Here is a 24,295-nt window from a genome sequence, read left to right as displayed (position 1 = left end):
CCGTGCTGGGGAAAGTCTGGATGTGATTTGAAAGGTGCAGAGAAGTGAATTCTTTCCGAGGCCGTGGGCTGGGGGCAGAGTGGGGGACTCCTTCAGGGTAAAGGAGGAGGCACAGCTGCTTTTCCACCCTGGAATCCCTGCCTTGCTTCCCAGCTGGGATGGCCAGGGGATGTCTTTGGGGTTCTCAGCTTGCTGCAGATCCAGCCTTTGGCCCCACAATTTCACTATTTAAGGTCCCTCTGCCTGTTTTTTTTTTTTTTTTTTTTGGGGGGGGGGGGGGGTTGGGTTTTTTTGGGTATTTTTGGTTGGGTTTTTTTGGGTGGGTTTTTTTTTTTTTTGTTTTGGTTTTGGTTTTGGTTTTGGTTTGGTTTGGTTTGGTTTGGTTTTTTTCCCCATCTCCTTGCTCCCAGTATAACTCCAGCTCTGCCTGGAGAATTCCCACAGGAGGGAACAATTTGCAGAGCCCTGTTTCCCTGTTTTTGTTTATTTGGAGAGATTAACTCCTCCTGTGGCCTGCCTGCTCTGTCTCACACTGCTGGAGACCCAAATTCCTTATCAGCCTTTCCCCCACAGGTTTCCTGACACTTTGCAATCCCAAGGAAGGCCTGAGGCAGTGGGGGCCAGGCTGCATTTTTTTTCCAGCCCCCTGTTGGAACTCAAAATGTCCCTCAGACATTTTTGGAGGTTCCAAGCCCAGGTCAGAAGCATTTAAAACCCTGGCAGGCAGCTGGAAACAGCTGTGATTTTGAGTTTAAGCCATAGAATAATTTACCAACTTTAAAAGTAGAACAAAGAGTCACAAAAGTTTAAATATTATAGTAGAAGTAGTTACAAAGTAAAAAGAAAAAAATTTTAATATTATACAAAGAAGTTGTAACACCTATACAAAGGAGTTTTTACTTTATACATAGAGGTCAAAAATTTTAAAATAGAAGAATATAAACCAGTCCCGTTCTTCCTCTTTCTTCTTCCTTACCTTCATGTTCTTAATAATATTAGCACTTATAAATTAGTTTAGAATAAAAAAAACCACCATTTAATATAAGTAGTAAATATTAGAAAAAAACTATAAACATATATCACATAATATATCATATCAAAAATAACAACAACCCTGGGCGGGGGGAGAAAAAAAGAAAACAGCAGACAGAGAGGGTGTCAATAATATGTATACCTCTACCTAAGCTAGTAACCACACCACAATAACCAAAAAAACCAATCTTTTAAATAACTTACAATAAACTACCTTAAAAGCAAACAACAAAAAGCTGCTAAGTTTTCTTTAGAAGCACAAGTTACAAAAAAAACCAACTTTACCACCACACAAAACCCCTAAACCAAGCCAAAGTTCCAACAGCCCCCCACCTCCTCTTTGAGAGCTGCTCCATCAATTTTTGCTCTGGGTCAATTAGATAAAGCAAATCAGCTTTGAATATCCACAGAGGAGTTTGGTTCTTCCACTCCTGGGGAATTTTCATGGCCAGACAGAATCCCTTCAGCAGAGCTTCTCTTTTCCTTTGGAGGGATTAACAGGTTTTCAAAGTCCAGAAAAAGGAGGCAGCACATCCTGGAGCGTGGGTGCTTGCACAGCCATTGTGTGTTAGAGCCTTATCTCAGTCTCTTTTTCCAAAATCAACTTGTTTGACACATTCCTGGGTGATGAATGTTCAGTGTTCCCTCAGCTCTGTGTGTTTGGGTGAAGGACAGTGTGTTTTAGCACATTTCCTGCTGGAGGGAATTCCTGCTGCCAGAGGGATGGAGCCTCACTGCTCATTGCTCATGCATAACGCTATCTATGTAAATAAGAAAATCTAATTATTTCTGAGCCCTGGCATGGTGACAAGAGGGGGAAGCTGGGCTAATGGAGCCTGCAGCAGCTCTGGCCTTTGCAGCTGATGGAAAACCCCATCACCAGCAGAGCTGCCTCCCTCCACTTGTCTTGTCCTTGGTGTTCCTCATCCTGAGGTAGGAGCAGTGCTGGGACGGCAAAACTGAGTTGGGAATCGTGGAACCATGGAATGGTTTGGCTTGGAAGGGGCCTTAAAGGTCACCTCATCCCACCCCTGCCACGGGCAGGGCACAGCCACTATCCCAGGCAGCTCCAAGCCCCATCCAGCCTGGCCTTGGGCACTTCCAGAACCTGGCTGAGCATCCTTAGTTCTGGAAGCAGCCAAAAAAATCATCAGGGAGAAATGCTGGGAAGGAGGGGGTGGGAATGAGGCATCCCCTGGAGCTGCAGCTTTATTCTTGTGCTCTCTGCACCCCTCGATCTCCTGTGCTCCCCTTGGGCTTTGTTGCCTTGGGCCGTGGGATAAGCCCCATGGACAGCTCTGCTATTCCCAGATTTAGCTCTGGGCCAAGGAAAACGTGCCCAGGGAAATGCTGCCCACCTTTCCCTTCCAGGAGGGAAGTGCTTTCCTGCTCTCTCCTGCCTCTCAACTCAAGGGTTGCCATTGCTGGATTTGGCAGCACTGAAGAGGCTGCAATTATGTTAATTAGGCATTTTGATTAAAGTCAGCTTTTTGATAGAAAATCAACTTCCTTGTTGAAAAATACCAGATCTAGAGCAAATAGAGAGAGGAGCTGGATTTCCTGCTGGTTCACATGCTCCATGCCTGGGCTAATTTAAGATCACTTGTGATGAATTTATTCCCCCAAACTGTATTCTTTTTATTATTACTCACTAGCATATGTTTGTTAAACATTTCAATATTCCCACTCCCAGAGCTTATTATTCCAGCCATTTATAACCTACCCACCCATCAGTGATTTCATTTTGGCAGACCTAGAACCAAAACAGCCATTCCTTACCCCTGCCAACAGAACCAGTGTGATCCATTCATCTTTTTTAGCAATCATCATTCAAACAGAATCCTGGGCAGCAGACCCACTGGGATTGCTGATGCAAAGGCAAAAATTGATCATTCTCTTGTCAGATGGAAAAGAACTGCTCAGGGCGAGGGATGGAGCTCCAGCCTGGGTGCTGCTCCCAGTCTTTCCAGACAAATTCCCTTCTCCCAGACTATTCACCCTCAAAATAGGAGAAGATTGAATAGAGGGGGGTTTTATTCTCACTCTGTCACAAAGGCTGCCAGATTTGGCTCTTGTTGGCATGCTTTGAGAAGGAAAGCACTGCAGAGCAGAGCATTTTCCACCATCAGTGTCCCAGCCCTGCTGCCAAGGGCCCAGAAATGAGGAGCTGAGCTGGCCTGGCCCCATCCCCTCCACTGCAGGGCAAGGATGGAGCTGCCCCCGAGTGGATTCAATCCTGTTCCAAAGCATTCACTGAGCCTGGCAGGGGATTTGGCTCCTCCAGAAGGTTCTTGCTCGTGCTCTTTGCAAGCTGAAGTTGGCTTGGCTTTTGTTCCTCTCTGCTTCAAAAATGCATTGGCAGCTTGCAGGAGTCACCCGTGATCCAGCTGCTGGCCAAGCCAGGGAGAGGCACAGGGGGTGACCCAGCCCTGGATTTCAAACTGGGATAAATCACCCAGCCCTGGATTTCAAATTCTGCTCAGTGACTCAGCCCTGGATTTAAAACTGTCAGAATCGTGTGACCGTTTTCCTGTGTCCTGTTCTTAGTAGCACCCAGCCCTGGATTCAGTGATTCCAGGGGGAAAGGGACAAAGGGACAAAGCCATGGTGTGACTCCCCAACTTCTTTTTCCTGTTCTTAGTAGTATCCAGCCCCTGGCTTCAGTAATTAATTAATTAAATCAATAAAGGGACAAAGCCATGGTGTGACTCCCTAGGTGCTTTTTCCCTGCTCTCACATGGTTTACAAGGGTGGAGTGAGGGGAGTTTGGCTTCTGGGCTGCCCTGTGGTGACCCCATTGATAAATGAAGGGGTTGTTGCTCTCCTTGGGTTCAGGGATGGGATTGGAAACTCAACCAGGCACAAAAACCACTTTCCTGTGGTATTGGAGGTGCCAGGAGGAACTTGAGGGAACTTCATTGCCACACAGCCCCCCAAACCACAATTTTCCAGGTGATTGTGCTGCGGAGCAGTGCCAGTTCCTGGAGCCTGGGGAAGTGGTCTGGAATGCTGCCAGTACCAACCCTTTTGATCAGGGATCTGTTTCACTGTCTGCTAATGGCATTTGTCTCCTTAAACCAGAGAAGCTGTTCTCTGAGAGAGCAGCTTGAAGCATTTAGGACTCATTAGGCTTCAAAGGAAAGAGGTCTGTACCATAAGCCAGAGGGGAGGAAACGGAGTGGCAAGAGGATCCCATTAATGGAGAACAAAAATAAACCCCAGACAGGAAGGAAAATTCTATAGGTCTGACTCAGAGCTGCAGACACTGTGGCTTCCAGGACCAGGAGCTGCACAGGGAAAAACCCTCTGGCTTGGCTGCTGCCCACACTGGACCTGGACACCTGGACAATGGGACAAGGGATGTCCTGCCAGTGTTTGCCAGGGATTTTGTCCACCCTGGACTTGCACACCAGCAAACAGAGAGGTGTGCTTTGGTGGCTGTGTGATTCTGTGAATTCTGGGCTGCTCCTCATCATTGCCACGCTGGTGAGAGACCAGGGGGATGCAGTTTGCTGGGAGCTGTTTCCTCTCCTCGCCCCTGGAAGGTCCTTGCCGCTTGCACTGTGCCTGATTCTGGTGAGGTATTTAATCCACGTGAGGGAATGGGCTTTTATGGGTATGGTGCTTTCGGGAACAAGGGGGATGCAGGGAAAGGTCCTGACAGCGATCCCAAGTGCTGTGCTGACTGCTTTGTCTCCTCTGGTGTTTCAGGGAAGATCCTGTTCCGCCGGAGCCACATCCGCGACGTGGCAGTCAAACGGCTGATCCCCATCGATGAGTACTGCAAGGTGAGGGCTGCCACTGCCAGGGTCCCTCACAGAGTGACAGGGTCACACACAGAGTGACAGGGTCACACAGAGTCACACAGAGTCACACACAGAGTCACAGAGTCACACACAGTCACACACAGTCACACAGAGTCACACAGAGTGACAGAGTCGCACACAGTCACAGAATCACACACAGAATCACACACAGAGTCACACACAGTCACGGAGTCAATCACACACAGAGTCACATAGAGTCACACACAGAATCACACACAGAGTCACACACAGAGTCACAGAATCACACACAGAATCACACACAGAGTCACAGAGTCATGCACAGAGTCACACACAGAGTCACAGTCACACAGAGAGTCAAAGAATCACACACAGAATCACACAGAGTCACAGAGTCACAGAGTCATGCACAGAGTCACACACAGAGTCACAAAATCACACACAGAATCACACACAGAGTCACACACAGAGTCACAGAATCACACACAGAATCACACACACAGTCACACAGAGTCACACATAGAGTCAAAGAATCACACACAGAATCACACAGAACTCACAGAATCACTGGGTTGGAAGAGACCTCCAAGATCATCGAGTCCAACCCAGCCCCAACACCTCAACTCAACCCTGGCACAGGGAGTGCTCTAATCAATACCTTTTTTTGATTAAAACCCACCCATGGTTTAGCTTTTCTCTCCTCGTGATTCATGCTGGAGGTTGGGGGCCTGGCCTTGCAGGGGTCAGAGGTGCCCAAGCCCACTCCAGTTTGCACCCTGCTGCTGGGCTTTGCCTTCCTCTGTCCCTTCTCCAGCTGCAAAGCAGAACCAGCTCCGGAAGGGCTGGAAAGGACCTGGCTGTGTCCATCTCCACAGGTTTGGAGTGAAATGGTTCCATGCAGCACTTGGTGTGAAGGACTCAGCTCCTCCTTTACCATCTTCTGGGAAAAGGCCTCTGTTTGATGTAGCAGACAGCACTTGGGGCTGTAGGATGGTGGGGTGGCTCCAAACTGGGATGCAGACTCCACTTACTGGTTACAGAAACAGGGTAAGATGACTTGTACCTCAGAAAATTATTGGAACAGAGAGAAGGCTGAGACAATTTGCTCCATACTCTTGAAGGATATAAAACAGGGCTGAAGTGTAAGGGAAATTATGATTTTAGGGCAGATTTATTTTTGGCAGGGGAAACAAAATACTGAAGTCTACGACAAACTATTTTCACACAAATCTAGTGTGTCGCATCTCATCATGTCAAAGATGTGCATTAGTACTTGTAGCAGCCATGGTAGGACTGGTACCTCCAAAATCCAGTCTGAATGGTGTTGGAAATTTATGGAAAAACTGTAAAACACACGGGAGAAGATGGGGAAATATCGGAATCTGTGCTATTGATGATTCCGAGATGTAGAAAGTCTCTGTCTGTCAGCCCCACTGCCAAAGAAGTAGTTGTAATTAATCTGTGCTGGTTTCAAGGGTATTTATTCTGTTTATCTCTAACATGTTCTGCTGCCCTGCCACAGCTCTGTCCTGCAGGGCAGCGTGTGGGGCTCTGCCCTCAGTGGGATGGTACAAACATTAAATACCACAAACTACCTGTGCTGGATTTACAATAACGTGCCAATATCTGTCACCTACGTTGGACAGTGTGTCCCCAGCCTGAACCAACAGAAAAATGCCAACACCGCAGTGAAACATGGAGGGCATGAAGAAGGAGAAAAAGGACAAGGCACACCCAATTTCCTCCATCTTGTCCCCTTTGGACCCCTAATCTAGAATCCTAAAATTTTACTTTTGCACCCGTGCCACACTTAATTATTACTGATATCAAACACTCAGAGCTGGTAATTGATCCTGTAAGATTGAAAACTCTTTTCCATGGGCAGAGATCACAGCCAGTGTCTCTGGGGGCTCTGTCCAGGGGGGTTCCTGACCCCTGCCAGGGTCCCAGACCTGCCAGGGCAGCCAGAAGGATGCCCTGGACTCCCACAGGGAAATGGTAAAATCCCCACTCCATCCCTTAGGTGAGGGAGGTGTGGCAGTGCCTTTGCCTGGTGTGGGGAGGCTGTGGGGTTTGGGGCTCAGCCAGGCCCTGGCTGGAATAACAACTCCAGGGATGGAGATGCATTGGGAAATGCATCCTGGCAGCTCTGCAGAGGGGCTGCAGATGAGAATCCCTGCGGGCCAGGACAGCAGCTGAGGGCAGAGTGTCAAAAATAAATCTGCCCTAAAATCATAATTTCCCTTACACTTCAGCCCAATTTTATATCCTTCAAGAGCATGGAGCAAATTGTCTCAGCCTTCTCTCTGTTCCAATAATTTTCTGAGGTACAAGTCGTCTTACCCTGTTTTTGTAACCAGTAAGTGGAGTCTGCATCCCAGTTTGGAGCCACCCCACCATCCTACAGCCCCAAGTGCAGTCTGCTACATCAAACAGGGCAAGCCAGAGGCCTTTTCCCAGAAGATGGGAAAGGAGGAGCTGAGTCCTTCACACCAAGTGCTGCATGGAACCATTTCACTCCAAACCTGTGGAGGTGTGGTGCAAGGTGTGCTCTGAGCTGTCCTGGGGGATGCTGATGGTGCTTGGCCCTTGTGAACTGTGTCAGCTACACAGACAGGCGCGGCCATAAATCCCATTTTGGGGAAGAAAAGGTCTCTCAGTGATAAAATGCTGCAGCTGCCTCTTTCAGAGCGATGCCATTAGTGGCATAAAATATAATGAAACCATTTGACTTAAGAGGAGGGACGTAATGGCTGATGTTATATGACCCACTTAGGGAGATGTGCTCTCCTCCTCCCTTAATGCATCACCAGGAGTTCCCAGCTCTCCCTCCTGGCCTTGAGCTGCTGCTGCTTACCCGGAAAGCAGCTCAGCTGAGCTGGCTGTGGGACTGGCCAGGGGCTGCAGAGATGGAAAATGAGCAAGGGATTGGCAGGAGGAGGCTTTGTGAGGAAGTTTCTGCTTTTTGCCATCTCCTCTGAGGGAAGTTAGAGCGTCTTCGTTCTCTGCAAAGAGGGTGGGTGAGATTTGGGGTGGAAGCAGGCAAGAGGAGCAAGGGGGGAACCATTGCTTTCACAGGGCACTGTTCCTGCTCCTAAAAACGTGGCAATTTAAGATAAAGTGCAGGAAAAGCAGTGAAGGAATCAGAGCAAGCTGGTTAGGGCAGTGAGTTGCTAAATGGGACTTCAGACAACCATGGGATTGGCAAGGAGAGGGAGCAGAGGCTGAAATGCCTTCCCATTTCTCCACTTTATTCTCTTTGTGTTCCACATCTGTTGGCCCTTCTCGTGGTGTGGGACCTGCCTTCCTGCTGTCTAAGGGATTTTGGGGAAGTGTTAGAGGGGGGCTGATGGAGGAGCGGTGATGCTCCACCCCAAAGGGAGTGTGTGGCCCACTGAGAACACTGCAGCTCTGAGAAAGGAAAGAAAATCCTTTCTCACTGCCTGCAGAATGGATTTTAACCCAACAGGGGTCCTCTGTTTTTGGAACTTTCTGCTCAGGCCTGCAGGCAGCAGGGTGGGAAAGGTGACTTTGCTGTGGCTCCAGCCCCAAAGCTGTGTCCTGCTGGCCCCGGCAGGTCAGGGCCAGGGGTGGGACAGAACCAGGCTGCCTGTGCCGCTGCTCCCGAGGTGGTGGCCAGCAGGACAGCAGGGTGGCCTGCTTGGCTCAGCAGGGTCAGCTCGAGGTGGGCTTCCTTCAGAACATCCTGGGAAATGAGCTGTGGGCTTCGTGCCTCCTCTCCCAGCACAGGGAGAGCTCTGGGACCATCCCCTCCTTTCAGAGGGCACCGAGCCTTCTCCAGGCCACAAAATCCCAGGGGTTTTGGCACGGGGGAATCGTTTCGGTCATGGGATGCTGGAGCTGGGCAGTGGTACCACATGGGAATGGCATCCACGCAAAACCTGATATTTGAACAGCCCTTCCCTGGGCCCAAAAGCCATGGAGGGAGTGGTTTTCTCTCTGCTGTGTCTCACATGATCCCGCTCAGTCTGGCCCATGGTTAGTGGTCTGACAGTCTGCTGTGCTGGCACTGGCTGCTCTGTGCTGGAAGGGCTTTGGGGACAGCTCTTGGGGCAATGAGGAGCCACATCTGATCTCTGTGGTCACCCCGAGCTCTGCAGCTGTGGTTTTGTCTCCAGGAGAGAAATGAGGGGAGGTTTGCTTTGCCCACACTGCTGTCACGAGACTGCTGGGACAGCAAACAGAGGGGAGGAGGAATTGTACAGAAAACTGGTTATAAATCTGCTCCAAGTCAGGCTGCAGCTCTGCTCCCTGATTTTAAATACTCCCTTTATCCATTGCCCTCCCAGCCAGGCACTCTCACCCTGCAGGTCCTACTGCTGAAGCTTTTTTACTATAGATTCCTCGAAGGGAAAGAAAGCAGAGGGAATTTTACATCTCCTGCCATTCCACAGCAGCTGAGCAGCCTCCCAGCCCTGCCGTCTGTGCTTTTGCCTCCCTTACTTCTCTCCCTGCCCCTGCCCAAGCTGCCATTGCCCAGGGGAGCATTTTTAGGATGTGCTGAGGTGGCACTGAGAGTCTGCCACGTGTAAACTGCCCAGCCTTTCCCAAGGATGGCTGCTCCAGGCTGGCAGGCTGAGCTGGGCGGCTGGATGGACACCCTGGGGCTCCCAGCCTCTGGCACAACATCTGCCCAAAAGGCTGGAGCTGCCTAAGCAGGGCCTGGCCAGTCTCTGCTTGTTTCCCTTTAGTCTGGAGGGCAGCAGGGTGGGGTGCTGGGTGGAAGTGGGGCTCTCTGGGCTGGCTGTGGCTCTCTCCAGCCTGTGCTGGGAACCCCTGGGTGCCACTCATGTGCCAGTCCCTGCACCTCCCTGGGCTCCTTGCACAGTTTGGGTGTTTCCATCACCTCTGTCTCTGTTTGCTCCCCAGGCTCTGATCCAGCTGCCCCCCTACATCTCCCAGTGTGAGGAGGTGCTGCAGTTCTTCGAGACACGGCCCGACGACCTGACCCCCCCAAAAGAGTGAGGAGCCACTGCTGGGATGGGGGGGACACACTGGGATGGGGGAGACAAACTGGGATGTGATGAGTCACAAACTGGGATGGTGATGAGACATGGACTGGGATGGTGATGAGACAGGAACTGGGATGGTGGTGAGATACAAACTGGGATGTGATCAGACACAAACTGCCCTGGACTTGGTGATATCCATCACTCTGGTGTTGATGAGCAATTCCCAGTCGCAGATCTGGGATTTGGAGACTTTGGTGGAGAGGCTCTGCAGCTCAGTGTGGACACCTTTGCCCAGTGGGGAAGTGGAAACACTTCTCTGGGACCCCATGAAGTGCTGGTCTCTTCCTGAGACCTTTTCTATTTGCAAAGACCACTCTCAGCAACACGATCAGCCTGAGCAGCCTCACTTCACACATGTGCACCAACCTCTGCCTCCTTGGAAGGGCATTTTCCCTCAGCCATATCCACGAGCCCCATGCATAACAACACTCCAGAGCCTCTCCAAGCAAACCCAGGAAGGTTTGCAGGGAATCTTGTGTGCCTTATGCAACTCGGTGTGGTTCTAAGTCTTGTGACTGTGAGCAGCTCTGGCCAGGAGCCACCCATCTCCTACTGATCACGAGCAGCATAAATCTGAGCAGCCGCCTCCGTGTCCTGCTCTGCTGCTCTCCCTTTCCCTCTGCATGTGACACGGCTCCTGAGCAGTGGAGGAGGCCTGATTGATTGTGAGGGGAAAGGCAATAAATTGATTTGACACTGTTCTCTATTGGAAGGGTGTGGAGGTAGATAAAGGGATTTTGTTTTTCTCCCCCGAGCTGCAGCTGAGCCTGTCAGGTCTCCAGCTCAGTTCTGTGCTTGTGTGGACTACATCTTCTCCCTGGGTTTTTGATTATTTTCATTCCTTCTCTTAATTCCCCCTTCCCCCATCCCTGCTTTCCTGCTTTGGCTCCTGTTTCTATTGGCTTGGCCTGTCATCATTTCTCTGCAGCTTGTGGTCACTGATGAGATTGGTCTGAGAGCCCCAGAGCCCATTAACTAATTGCTTGCTGTCGCTGATGCTCTCATCTGTCCTGCCCAGCTATTGCTCACCACTTAACCTGCTGCCCCATGGGTCATCCCTCAGGGAAGATCATCCCTCAGGGAAGGTCATCCCTAAGGAAAGGTCATCCCTCAGGAATGGCTCATCCCAAGGACAAGTGAGGGACACCAGGACAAGATGAGCTTGCAAGGACATCAGAGAGGGGGATGTCATAGGGTGGGGCTGTTTTGGGGGTGTGGGGCACTGTCTGTGCACAGATCTTTGAGCCCTGCAGGAGGAGGAGAAGCTGCTCTGCAGCCACGGGGGGTGGAAGGACAGCTTCAGTCTCACACCCGCTCTCCTCACCTTTATTTTGTCTTTTAGGCTGAGCCAGAAATGAGGCAGGGTGAGCACTGCGGCCAGAGCATCAGGTGTGGGGGGAGGCCTTTGGGTGCTGAGTGGGGCAGCCCTGTGAGCTGCTGTGCTTGCAGCTGGAGCTCCCAGCCCTGTGTCCTTGCAGCCATCAGGGCCAGTTCCCTGTCACCTCCCTGCTTGGGCTCTGAGAGACAAGGGACTGCCTGGAGCCCAGTCCCAAACATGTTTTGTGGTGGGACGATCCACAGGGTGCAGAATTCTGTGCATTTGTGAGTTTTGGCCGTTGCAGGGCTGGGTGGGCGAGCAGGTGATGCTGAATCCAGTGCTGGTCGTGCTGCTTCTCCTGCCTGCCCCTCTCCATGGGGAATGTGCTGCTTCCTTTCCTCCTCCTCTCCATGGGGAATGTGCTGCTTCCCTTTCTCCTTCTCTCCATGGGGAATGTGCTGCTTCTCCTGCCTGTTCCTCTCCATGGGGAATGTGCTGTTCCTTTCCTCCTCCTCTCCATGGGGAATGTGCTGCTTCTCCTGCCTGTTCCTCTCCATGGGGAATGTGCTGCTTCCCTGCCTGTTCCTCTCCAGGAGGAGAGCCAAGCTTGCAGCACACAGAAGGACCCAGTGGGTGCCCCTTGTCCCTTTGCCTCCAGTGGCCAAACCCTACAGCATCTCAAGGACATCCCCGTTGTGTCCCCATCCCATTCCGAATGCCAGAGGGGTATTTATGAGCCACAATTCAAAATGCTAATTAATAAAAGTCCTTGACTCTCTCCTCTGGAGGGACTGGGAGCCCATTCCAGCCTGGCCTGCTGCCAGCTCAGCACTAAGGAGATGGGAGCTGTGATCAGACGTGATGGCGTGTCTGGGCTTGGGCCGGATGCCATCCTTCATCCAGCACAGAAATCCTCTGCTCTGGGAATTTGAAAGGGAGCCAGGCTGTGAACAGAGTGGGGGAAAGGGGAAAGAAAAAGGGAAAAAAAAAAAAGGAAAATATTTTTATGCTGGGTGGCTGAAAGGTGGGAATGAGGGCGGGGAGAAAGGACTGGTCAGGCACTCTCATGGGATCCTTCCTGCTCCCTGTCCCTTCCCTGGCTGACACCTCTGCTCACGCTGCCCACGAGGGTGGCAGCTGGTGGCAGTGACGGGGACGTGTTTGTGAGTGCTGTTGGATGCACCCTGTGCTGTCCTGTCTGGGTGCAGGTGAGGCTCCACACCACTCACTGCACCCCAGGGTGGCAAACCCTGCCAGGGGCCACAGCTGGCTGCAGTCCTTGGAGCTCTGCTTGGACTGCAGTTCATGCAATTCTGCTTCAGCTGCAGTCCTTGGAATTCGGTTTAACTGCAGTTTGTGGAATTCAGATTTAATGGCAGTTCATGCAATTCTGCTTCAGCTGCAGTCCTTGGAATTCGGTTTAACTGCAGTTTGTGGAATTCGGATTTAATGGCAGTTCATGCAATTCTGCTTTATCTGCAGGACGTGGGGTTCTGGTTTAACTGCAGCTTGTAGAATTCTGGTTTAACGGCAGTCTGTGCAACTCTGATTTAAGTGCAAATCATGGAATTCTGCTTTATCTGCAAGACATGGGATTCTGGTTTAACTACAGTTTGTGGAGCTCTGGTTTAACTGCAAATCACTGAATTCTGCTTTAACTGCAGTTCATGGAATTCTGCTTTAACTGCAGTCTGTGGAGCTCTGCTGTAACTGCAAAGGGTGAATTCAGTCCTTGGTTCTGGCAGTGTTTGGGAATGGAAAGAGGAGCTTGGACAGCCCAAGCATTTCTCTCCAGGCCCCTGTGGTGTTGTTTTCCCTGGATCTGGAGCTCTCCCAGGCTGAGCCAGGGCTCTCCTGCTTTTCCTGCAGTGCAGCTCCTGAACAACACGAGCAGTCCCCAGCCCTTCCTAACCTCCCCCCTGCTCTCCAAGCCCAGCCTGTCCCAGGGACAGGAAAAGGGTCAAACTCTGACTTTATTCCTTCTCCTTCCACCACTGCTCCTGGCTGGGCAGGGTGTCACAGCCAGGAGTGGAGTTGGGACAGGAGTCTCCAGCATTTGGTGGGTGGGAGAGGGAGGTGAAGCCCTCCCTCCATCCCCTCTTTCCCCTTCCCCAACTTTTCTGTGTATCACATCAAGCAGGGGAGCAGAGGGAGGTGGCAGGGTTTCTGCTGGCAGTGACAGCTGGTGGCTTTTGTGATGTGGCTCCCTGTCCAGCAAGCTCTGGGCTGGAATTACTCCTCTACTTCCAACTCATGGGGCTGCCCATTGTGGGGCAGAATGGGGCTGAATCCAGAGGAATTTGTGAAGAGCAGTGAGGGAAGGGGGAGAAGAGAAATGGTTATGGAAAAAGAAAAGAAATCTCTGGAAAGTCAGCAATCTGAGGGATGTGGGATTTTTCTCCTCGGTGTTGGATGGAAGCCCTGCAGCTTCAAAGAACAGAAGTCATCAAATTCCTGCTCCCCACGTCCCTGAGCAGGTCTGACCAGCACAGGATGCTGAGGTGGGAGTGGGCACCCCTCACCTCCCAGCCACCCCTTGCAGCTCAGAGCTGTTTCTAACCGCAGCAGAGGTGCTGGAATAAGGCTGGGGAAGTCTGAGGGGCTGGGCACGGAGCCACTGCTGAGTCAAGGCATTCAGCTGCTCTCTCCTCCAGCTGAATTTCAGCTCTGGGACATGAGGGAGCCCAGGTTAACTCTGTAGAGAAGCAAGGCCCTAATAGCTAATTAATACATTATTAATATTAATGATTAACTAGTTATTAATATTACCAAGTTGTTACCAATTAATTACATTATTACCAATTAATATTACCAAGTAACTAGTTATTAACATTACCAAGTAGTTATTTATTCACTGCCCACAGTTACCAGTGGGATGTGGTGGGGAAGGGGCTGTCGTGGTGCTGTTCCCACACCTGGACATGGGATGAACCCCTGGCCATGAGAAACCTCTTCAATTAAAAGCATCTTTCACTGGGTTTTTTGGGGAGCTGGGCAGCCCATCGTGTATAAAACACTTAACAAAGTTGTTGCTTTGAACTTTGTCCCTGCTGTAGGATGCAGGGGCTGCAGGAAGCACTCCAGGAGTTCTTGCTGGTGGACCAGAGACCCATGAGTTGGTGGATGCTGGTTTGGATAAGGATTCTTGCTGGCTTGTAGCTCTGGGGTCGTGTCCTGCTCGGCAGACAGATCACAGCTTGTACACAAAGTTGTTTTGCATTTCTGCTGATCCCCATGTGCACATTCACCAGGAGTTCAGGCTGGATCCCAGCTCCAAAACACCCTCCTCCTTCCCTTTCTGCTGAGAGCTGCCTGTCCTGGCTGGCAGCAGACAGAAATGCCAAACTTCTGGGGTTTTCTGAGCTACCAGGGCAGGTTCTGAGCCTGAGGGCTCAGCTTGGCCAGCTCTGCAGTGGCCCTGGAGTGTGGGGACAGGGGCTCCTTTCAGTGCTGCTGGAGCATTTGCTAAACATCACTTCTCCCAAACAAGGGCTCTCTTGTACCCTGTTCCTCGCCTCCATAAATTTTGCAAACATCTCCAAGCTTGCTGAATGCTTAGGAGATGAACCCCCTCCTGACAGCTATTTTGGAGGCATTACTGTATTACAGCAGGAGGGTTTTTTTTTTCACAAGAGAGGGTTTTTTTATATGAGGGAGTTGTTTTCTTGGAATGCTGACCTCAGATCTGTCCCGTTTGATGTGGCTCCTGTGTGGGTTTGCAGCAGCTGGAGTTGTTTTCCTTGTGTTGGGTTTCCAGTCCTTCACCTATTCCACGAGCTGGCTGTGGCAGCAGAGGCAGTGCTGAGGTCCCCAAAGCCACATTTGGGGGCATTTTTCTCCTGTGAGTCTCACTGGAAGTTGGGTTTTTCTGTGTGACAACCTCAGGGCCACCTCCCTGCAGCTCTGGGACCTGCCTGGCCCAGCAGCCACCAAATGTGCCTTAGGAAAAAGCTTATAAACTCAATCCAGCTTGTAACAACTCTTCCTTGGACCTGGCTTTATAATTGATGATTTTGAATTAACATTTCTTGCCTGAATTATGACCCTGTAAGTCCATGAAGAATTTCAGTGTCCCCAGCATCCTGCAGTGAGCCGTTTAACAGTTGTCTTACAGGTTGTTGAAAAGCAACCTCTGTATATTTGTTTTTAATTTATTTTTAAAGTCTGCTCACTTTGCTCAACCTCTGTGCTCCCCATCTCACTCCTTCCCACCCCTGGATCCTCAGGGATGCTGCCTAGAGAAGATGTTTGAGAAACCTGACTCTCTTTTCCTTAAAAAAAAAAGTGGCATGGGGATGATTGAATGTGCTCAGAGTTCTCCATGTGTCAGAGTTTCCTTTCAGGGGATTGTGAGGTTCTTGAAGGACACTGGGCTGAGCCCACTGGGGCTGTGGTGTTGGCTCAGAGCTTTAAGTGAGGCTCCAGTCACACAGCAGCCTTTGCCTTCAGAGTTCTGGGAAGCAGCTGGAGGAGCATTCCTGGGTTTTTGCACCTCTGTGGGGCTGGTTGGTGTCCCCCTGTCACAGCTGTGCCTTGGTGGCTGCTGGGGGCTGGAGCTAAATGAGATTTACAGTGGAAGGCAGAGTGGTTTTTCCTTCCCTTCTGCTGGAGCCATGAGTTTCCAGGGAACCATGCACATCAGCTCTGCTGCTGCCCTTCTCTGCTCCTCGGGGATCCCAGGAGGAGGAGGAGATGCTGCCAGGAGTTTATTGCTGTTTCCTGTCTTGTCTGAGCTCCTGTCCCCTCTGAGGTGCTTGGGCTGGGGCTGCTGCTCTTCTGACCTGCAGCTCTTTGTGTCCCTGCCAGGAACATCCCAGCAGCAAAGTGGAATTGCAGCTCCTCCCTTGCCCCCTCGCTCAGACAGAGCAGCCAGGGAAGGGAAGCAGGGATGAGTTACAGTGATGGCTTTAGCAGAAGGCAGGGCAAAACCTCCAGTTATTCCCATCAGCTCCAGGGTGCCATTCCCACCTGCTGATCTCCAGCCTGCTCATCTGCCCTTGCTTTGCCTCCCTTCCCTGTGGTACCTCTGAACTGGGGCAGTTTTAATGGGGCTTATTAATTAACTCTGATTTAGCTCTGCGGCGCTGCCTCTGTTGGGAAATCTTTGGGGTGCTCTGTCCCACAGATTCCCCTGTGGGGTCTGCACCTGGGACATGGTGTTCAGGTCTCTGCACAGTCTGTGGTCTCTGAACGCAACAGGCTCCAGTTTCTGTAACAATGTCCTGCTTGTTTCCACTCCATCCTGGCTGCATTTTATTTCATTTTATTGAGACTTCCATGGATGAGTGCCCGAGCTGGTACCAAGGGCTCGGTGGAAGCTGCAAGGCCAGGCCAGCACCCAGGCTCACCCTGGGAAGGACAAAACATTAAATTATGAGATGAAAAGAGGGGGGCAGGGGCTGTTTGCAGGGGGCTGATGCCCATGGAGACAATGGCTGGCTGAGGGAGGTCAGTGGCCCCACCAGAGGCAGCGCTGTGTGTGTTCCTGGGTGGGTTTGTCAACACCCCGACTGTCCCCTGGCTCTGCTGACACTCTTCCTTCTCTCTTTCAGGGAGCCCATTGGAAAGAAGAGGTCTGGTAAGGACTCCTTTCCTCTCTGCTGGTTACACCAACTCCTCCTTCCACCCCCTTCTGCTGTGGGGCGAGGTCCCAGCCCCACGGCAACCCAGCCCCTGCTCTGCTCCCCAGTGTAGATCCACTCTGATCCCCAGTGAGATCCACTGCAGCCTCCAGGCCCCCATCCCATATTCCCCAAGCCTCTGTGCTGCTCCCCAGGGTGGGTCAGAGTTCTCAGCACTGCCCTGGAGGTGTTGCCAGCACTGCTGGACTCCTAGTCCATCCCCTCCCTGCCTCATGCCTTGTCTCCCATCCTTTTGTTCCCCATCAGGGATTATCCAGAGAACGGCCTCTTTCCTGCAGAGAGGTACTAACAGCTGCTCCTGCCCTTGCTCTGCTCTGCCTTTCTCTGGGGGACACCTGCTCAGCTGTGGGGGCAAGAAGCTTGTCACCCTTGCCACCCTTGCCACCCTTGTCACGTCCCCTGTGGCTTTCTGTGGTGGCTGGTGGACACGGGGTGGTGGCACCGGGGCTGGGGCTTGGCTCTTGGTGCAGCTCCACGTGCAGGGGACGTGCCCCGGGTCCTGCTGAAGGTCTGCAGGGCTGGGAATGCCGAATTTCAGCAGTGCAGAAGAATGTCTGAGCTGCCCAGGGGGCAGGGAGGGGCTGAAGGATGTTCTCCTTCACCATGGCACCAGCTGGGAGCCTTGGGAAGGTAAATGGCTCTGGGATGCTCTACCCTGGCTCCTCAAGAGAGGGGGACATCTCTGAAAGACCCCCTTGTTGGTGTGGTTGAGGGTTATTTGAGCTTCCCAAAAAGAGCAGGAGGGAGGGGTAGAATTGATCCGTGGGTTAAGGAGGCATCTTTCAGCTCCTGGAGCTGCAGAAGGCACAGAAATGTGTGAGTTTAGGAGGGAAGGTCTGAGCTTTGGCTGCGTGGAGATCCTGCTGAAATCAGTTTGGAAAGGATTTTGGCCAGAGAACTGGCACTGCCATCGCCTGTGTGAGCAAACTCACTCACAGTGAGTGGGACTCAGAGATTCCCCTTCCTTTTCCAGTGGAGCTGCAGGTCCTCCTCCTTCAGGAGCTGACGGTGTCCCAGTGTCTTCCCTGGTGCTGGGATGCAGATGGGAAGCTCTGGTGTTGTTGGTGGCTCCTGGTTTTGATCTGTTCTCACAGGCTGAGTAGTTTTAACCTGTTAAAACCTTTGACAGCATTTTCTGCTCAGTCTCTGACTGCTCTCTGTCCAAGCAGGACGTTGGGTTGGTCATTTTAAACTCTCCTGAGCCAGCACAGCCTGGCTCTGTTCTGAAGTGCTGGGGGCAACAGAAGGGGAGGCCTCTCTAGGGCTGAGAAGAAGAGGAAAAACATTTCTGCTGTATAACTCAGCTCAATGAGGGCAAAATTCAATTTAAGGATGCTGCTTGTTGGAGAAGCAGGAGTTCTCCACTGAGAAGGAAGAGTTTGGATAACATCCAAGGCAGAGCCTGCTCTGGCAGGGCAGGATGTGCTGCAGCCACCAGGGAAAGGTGTTTGCTCTCAGTAACCTTACACAGGGTTGATGCCTCGTGCCAGACATGTTCAGAGATTCATCTCACTGTCTTGCATTTTCTGGCAGCAGAAACAGAATTTGGTTCAGCTGCTGTCACCCCAACTCCTTCTGTACCTTGAGGAAATCCCTGGTGGTTCATTGGGTCCCCAAGCCAGGCCTGCTTTGAGGTAGCAAAAATGCAGCAAGGCACCAAAAATACTCCTTCAATCCAGGATGTCCCTGAGGAGGGGTCACCCGACAGCTGCTAACAAACAAAAATCACGAGGATTGACCAAATAGCAATTTCCCAATTGCTAAAGAGGGGGTGAACTGCTCTTGATGAGTGTTGGAAAGAGCTCTGAGGTCCTGGCAGCAGCAAGCCGGGTTTGGAAATGGGGTTTGAGCAAACACTGGGATGCAGAGTGGGTTAAAGTGCTGCTCCTGTGGTGACCACGAGACTCAGGTGACATCTGGAGTTTCAAGGAGGGCCCGGTGTGTGTGAGCACTGGGAATAAAATCTGCTTTCTTTGCTTAGCTTTTTTTCCCAGCATTTGTAATCCCACCTGCCTGAGCCCGGGGCTTGGGCCCTGCACAGCCTGCAGCTTTCAGGGGTGGATTATCCCCAAAGTCTGGGGATAATCCACCCCTCTGCCTTGGCCACTGAGTGAGGTGTTTAAAAGCAGTGATGCCATCAGTGCCCTGACTGTTGGAGCGTTTCTGTTCTCTCTGCCTCTCACAGTTGCACAGAAAGCACAGATGGAGAGCCACGGGCTGGTGCAGGCGAGCCTGGAACTGCCTGCAGAGTTTATATTTGGGTGGAGCTGCCCAGGGAGGCTGGCAGAGACCTCAAATGCCCCTTTGCCAGTTTGGTTTTTTTAGCTGCACGTCCCTTTTGCTGTGCTGAGGAATGTCCCTGCGTGGCAGAGAGAGCCCAGGCTGCAGGAGAGGCAGTGAGGGAGCCTCGGGGGAGCTGTCTGAAACCCCACTGCTTTCCATGGGATTGTTTTCCAAATTCTGGAAGAATCCCTGGGGAGCTGAGAGGGTTTGCAAAGAATTCAGCACAGCCTCCAGTGCCCAGTTCATGTGAGAGCAGGAGGAAGGTCCATCCCCCTTGCAGAACTGATCATCCCAAACCCCTCAGGTCTGGGAGAAGAGGGGCTGTCCTGAGAGCTCTGGGTCTGACATTTTTGGGAGATACATTAGGCCAAGGCTGGCGTGTACAACAGGCTTCAAACCCAAAGACCTGTGCCCCCAATTCAGCACTGAGCTCTTTGTTTCCCTCTGGGAGCACCAATGTCCAAGCTCTGTCCGAAATTCCTCACTTTTGGCACTTGCAAAGCCAGAAACTGGAAAGGCTGGAAGCATCACAAGCAGCCTCGTATCTGTGAGATCTCCTGCTGGGTTTGTACATCTCAGCCCTTGGGGGAAAGGCCATTTCTGGCCAAACAAAACCTGTGAGGATTTTTGGGCTGGCTGAGGGTGAGGCTGCTGCTCTGGGATGTGCCAAGTGCCTCTCCTGCATCCGGGGCCAGCATCACTTCTGCAAGCCCAGCTCAGGGGCCTCATGGTGCCTTGACTCGATGGATTCCCCCTCCCTGGGCCACATCTGTGTCATTGTCCCAGCTGAGGATGCACAGTCTGTGCTCCTGCCTGAGCTGTCTGCAAACCCCTCTCCTGGGGGCACAAATCCCTCCTCCCCTCCCCAGCTCGGAGCTTTGGAGCTGTCTCCCACCTCCCTGGGCAGCTTTGCACCGTGACTATTTTGAGGAGCCCAGGTCTGGCCGTGCTCAGGATGCTCTGCTCACTCCAGGGTGTGTTTTTGTGGTTGAGGATGATTAGGCCGGGTGAAGATGCTGCCAAAATTAACGCCTACCTCTTCGTCCAAGCTGGGTTTACCACTTCTCTTGCTGGTTTAATGGGTACATTGGAGGATCCAGAATTGGCTGCTGAAACTACAAATAGCCTCAAAGGCACAGGTGTAATTACAGCCAGGGAGGCAGAAAGGGGGGTACTTATCTCTTCCTGCAGTTGTTATTCTTCTCTCAGGGGCTGGGTAGATCCTCAGATCACTTTAAGCACAAACCTTTAATTGAGCTTCTAGAAGAGACAGTCCCAGCATCCACCACTCCCTTTGGAGGGCTGTTTTTAACTCTGCCTGCTGCCCCACCTGTGGGTTTTGGTGTGGAGGAAGCTTTCATGAGCAGGAACAGATCCTCTGCACTCGGCCAGCTCACCTGGAGCTCTGCAGAGGGCTGTTTATGGACACAGACAATTTCCTGCCTCTTCCTTTAAATAACACTGCCCTGCAGACACTCATTTAGATGAACACTGGTTCATTTAACTCTTGGCTGTGGTCTGGCATTCTCAGAAGCAGCTGGGAGAGGTTGTGACCCTGTGAAGAGGAGAACTTCTCCAGGAGGCAGCAGAACATCCTGGGAATCCTGAGGACCTGCTAGATGTTGTCCTTCAGGATGAGGATGGCACCTTAGCACATATTCTCCCTCTCAGTCCCTCCTCTTATCTCTCAGTTTGTCTTTACAAACTCCAGAGAGTTCTGCAGCAGCAGAGCTGCCCCTGGGCAGTGCCAGGCCGGGGGGATCCATGCCAGAGCTGTGTCCTGGAGGAAAACATGCGGCAAAGCCCCGGCCGGGCACCGCGCTGGCCCCGCTGCCCTCGGGTGACAGCAGCGCTGGCACTGCTCCCCTTGTCCCGGGTGTCCGGGATGGATGTGGCATATCCCGGTGATCTGGTGACCCTACAGTGCTCCCAGTGATCCAGTGACCCTACAGTGCTCCCGGTGTCCCGGTAACCCTTCAGTGCTCCCGGTGATCCGGTGACCCTACAGTGCTCCCCATGTCCCGGCTATCCCGGTTATCCCACAGTTTTCCTGGTGATCCCACAGCACTCCCGGTGTCCCCGTGATCCTGCAATTCTCCCGCTGTCCCATGGTTCTCCCGATGTCCTGGTGATCCCATGGTTCTCCCGGTTATCCTGGTGATCCCACAGCCCGGTGTCCCGGTTATCCCACAGTTCTCCCGGTTATCCCGCAGTGCTCCCGGTGTCCTAGTGATCCCGCAATTCTCCCAGTGTCCCAGTTGTCCCACAGTTCTCCCAGTGTCCTGCTGTGTCGTGCAGTTTTCCCGGTATCCTGGTGATCCTACTGTGCTCCCCATGTCCCGGTGATCCTGCAGCACTCCCGGTTATCCCGGTTATCCCGGTGATCCCACAGCACTCCCGGTTATCCCGGTGATCTCACAGCACTCCCGGTTATCCCGGTTATCCCGGTGATCTCACAGCACTCCCGGTTATCCCGGTTATCCCGGTGATCTCACAGCACTCCCGGTTATCCCGGTGATCCCACAGCACTCCCGGTTATCCCGTGGTTATCCCGCAGTGCCACCTGCCGCCGGTCCAGCTCCGTTCCACCCATCCCACAGCTCTCTCCCGGCTCTGCTCTTCCTGGCCACAGGAGCGCTTTGTTCCCGCTCTGTTCTGCTCCTCTGCCCTTCTTTGGGATCTTTTTCCCCCTTTTTTTTTGCCGGGAGACCGGGATGTGCAGCAGGAGAAGCTGGGCAGGGAGCAGAGCAGAGCCAGGGGCTGAACACAGCAGGGTGTGGGACAGGGGATGCTGTCCTGTCCTGTCCTGTCCTACAAACACCTCCCAGCGGGGCTGTGGGACAGGGGATGCTGTCCTGTCCTACAAACACTTCCCAGTGGGGCTGTGGGACAGGGGATGCTGTCCTGTCCTACAAACACTTCCCAGTGGGGCTGTGGGACAGGGGATGCTGTCCTGTCCTACAAACACCTCCCAGCGGGGCTGTGGGACAGGGGATGCTGTCCTGTCCTACAAACACTTCCCAGTGGGGCTGTGGGACAGGGGATGCTGTCCTGTCCTACAAACACTTCCCAGCAGGGCTGTGGGACAGGGGATGCTTTCCTGTCCTACAAACACCTCCCAATGGGGCTGTGGGACAGGGGATGCTGTCCTGTCCTGTCCTACAAACACCTCCCAGTGGGGCTGTGGGACAGGGGATGCTGTCCTGTCCTACAAACACCTCCCAGCGGGGCTGTGGGACAGGGGATGCTGTCCTGTCCTGTCCTACAAACACCTCCCAATGGGGCTGTGGGACAGGGGATGCTGTCCTGTCCTACAAACACCACCTGGGACTCCTCAGCTCAGCAGAACCCGCTGCAGGCTCTGGTTTGGGGCAGCCCACATGCACAGGAGGGTCCCCAAAACCCCAGGCAGGTCCAGGCTGTTGGTGTGGCTGGTGGAGGTTGCTTGGATGGCTCTGGTGGGCAGCAGCAGGTCTCACCTGCCTGTCCCCACCTCACCTGGCTGCTGGTTTGATCTCTGTCCCCCTCACTCTGCCTGAATCTCTGGCTCACCCCTGTCACGCTGGGGTCCCCGGGGTGTCCTGGAGCTGCTCGGTGGCGGTGACCGTGCCCTGGGGACAGTGCTGACCTGGCACACGGGTCGGTTTTGTCCCCCTCGCTGTGCAGGAGCTGACTGTGCCTCGGCTGAGCCCCTGGTGCTGGAGCAGTATGTCGTGGTGGCCGACTACCAGAAGCAGGAGAGCTCGGAGATCAGCCTGTGCGTGGGCCAGGTGGTGGATATCATTGAGAAGAACGAATCAGGTACAGGGAGCTGCGCTTCTGGGGCTGCACAGGAGCAGCCCTGGGCTGTTGGTGTGTTCCTCGAGCAGCACAGCCCCCAGGCATGCCACGGGCACGGTGGGCTGAGGTGGGAATCCAGGGCTTCCCTCTGGCTGCCCTGGGACCCTTCAGGGGTCAGGAACCCCCCTGGACAGAGCCCCCAGAGACACTGGCTGTGATCTCTGGCCATGGAAAAGAGTTTTCAATCTTACAGGATCAATTACCAGCTCTGAGTGTTTGATATAAGCAATAATTAAGTGTGGTACGGGTGCAAAAATAAAATTTTAGGATTCTAGATAAGGGGTTCAAAAGGGACAAGATGGAGGAAATTGGGTGTGCCTTGTCCTTTTTCTTCTCCTTCATGCCCTCCATGTTTCACTGCAGTGTTGGCATTTTTCTATTAGTTTAAACTAAGAACACACTGTTCAACATAAATAACAGATATTAACAAATTATTATAAAGATAGCACACATAATTTCTAATGTATAATGTTTATAACATCTCACTAAAAGCAGAGCCCCTCACGCTGCCCTGAAGGACAGACCTGCAGCAGAACAACAAGACACGTTATAAATAAGCAAAAATAAACAACCTTAAAAACAGCACAGACAAATTACAGCTTCTTCTTTGACAACGAGGCAAAAAAACAGAGACTTTTTACACTCTCAAAATCATCAACAGCACAGATTCCAGCAGGCTGAGGTGGGGTGTGCAGGAAGCAGCTCTGCTCTGTGAGGCTGTGGGGCTCTCCCAGGGCTGATTTCCCCCGTGCTGAGTGCCTGAGCAGTCTCTGTGTCAGCGTTCAGGAACACACATCATCATGGGGTATCATTATCTGCAGGTGCTTTTATTGAGAGCTCTGGGAATTAGGGTACCAACCCAAATCTGACTCTGACACGGCTTTTGAGCTGAACGTATTTTATATTCTATCCTTATATAACTTACATATTCATTATTAAACTTATATTGTTCTATTGTATACATTGCCATGAGTTTCTCATGATCTTTCTTAGGCCCCTGACCACAGTTTCTCATGATTATTCTTACGATTAAACAGTAATTATATTTAATCACATCAATCATCACATCTAACAGTTATATCATTTATCATGTACTAGCTACACAGGTGCAGTTCTAGCAAGGTACAAAGCCTTCCTGTACTCAGGGTATTTATTTTCTTTTCAGGGCCTACTAAGCTTAATTTCCCTTTTAACCCTAAATCCCCATGATTTTAAACCCTTTTACTATCATCTGCTTGGTGCTTTTGGTGCTGGAAAACTTGCCTGGTGTGTCCTGAGGGCAAAAGCCATCCCTGGGCTTGGCAGGCTGGTTTTAGGGACAGAGGGGGACCATGAAACCCCCTTGGTGCATTTTCACAATTC

The 24,295-nt window shown here is 52.1% G+C and overlaps 1 protein-coding gene across 6 annotated transcripts in view; it reads left to right on the top strand.

Moving 5' to 3' along the window:
• Positions 1 to 24,295, top strand: part of SH3PXD2B (SH3 and PX domains 2B) — a 61,289-nt gene that overhangs the window by 26,716 nt on the left and 10,278 nt on the right. For 2 of the 6 annotated variants that reach the window (XM_072935438.1, XM_072935437.1), the window contains exons 4-8: positions 4,744 to 4,820; positions 9,708 to 9,799; positions 16,721 to 16,746; positions 17,057 to 17,092; positions 22,760 to 22,894. In XM_072935438.1, the coding sequence (XP_072791539.1) occupies positions 4,744 to 4,820; positions 9,708 to 9,799; positions 16,721 to 16,746; positions 17,057 to 17,092; positions 22,760 to 22,894 (366 nt within the window). The remainder of the gene's footprint in view (positions 1 to 4,743; positions 4,821 to 9,707; positions 9,800 to 16,720; positions 16,747 to 17,056; positions 17,093 to 22,759; positions 22,895 to 24,295) is intronic. The other 4 variants (XM_002195537.6, XM_030283692.4, XM_072935440.1 and 1 more) reach the window with 2 other exon arrangements.

Source organism: Taeniopygia guttata, chromosome 13 (assembly GCF_048771995.1).
Source record: "Taeniopygia guttata chromosome 13, bTaeGut7.mat, whole genome shotgun sequence".
In the NCBI taxonomy this organism is placed as follows: domain Eukaryota; kingdom Metazoa; phylum Chordata; class Aves; order Passeriformes; family Estrildidae; genus Taeniopygia; species Taeniopygia guttata.
This window is presented reverse-complemented; position numbering and strand designations above follow the sequence as displayed.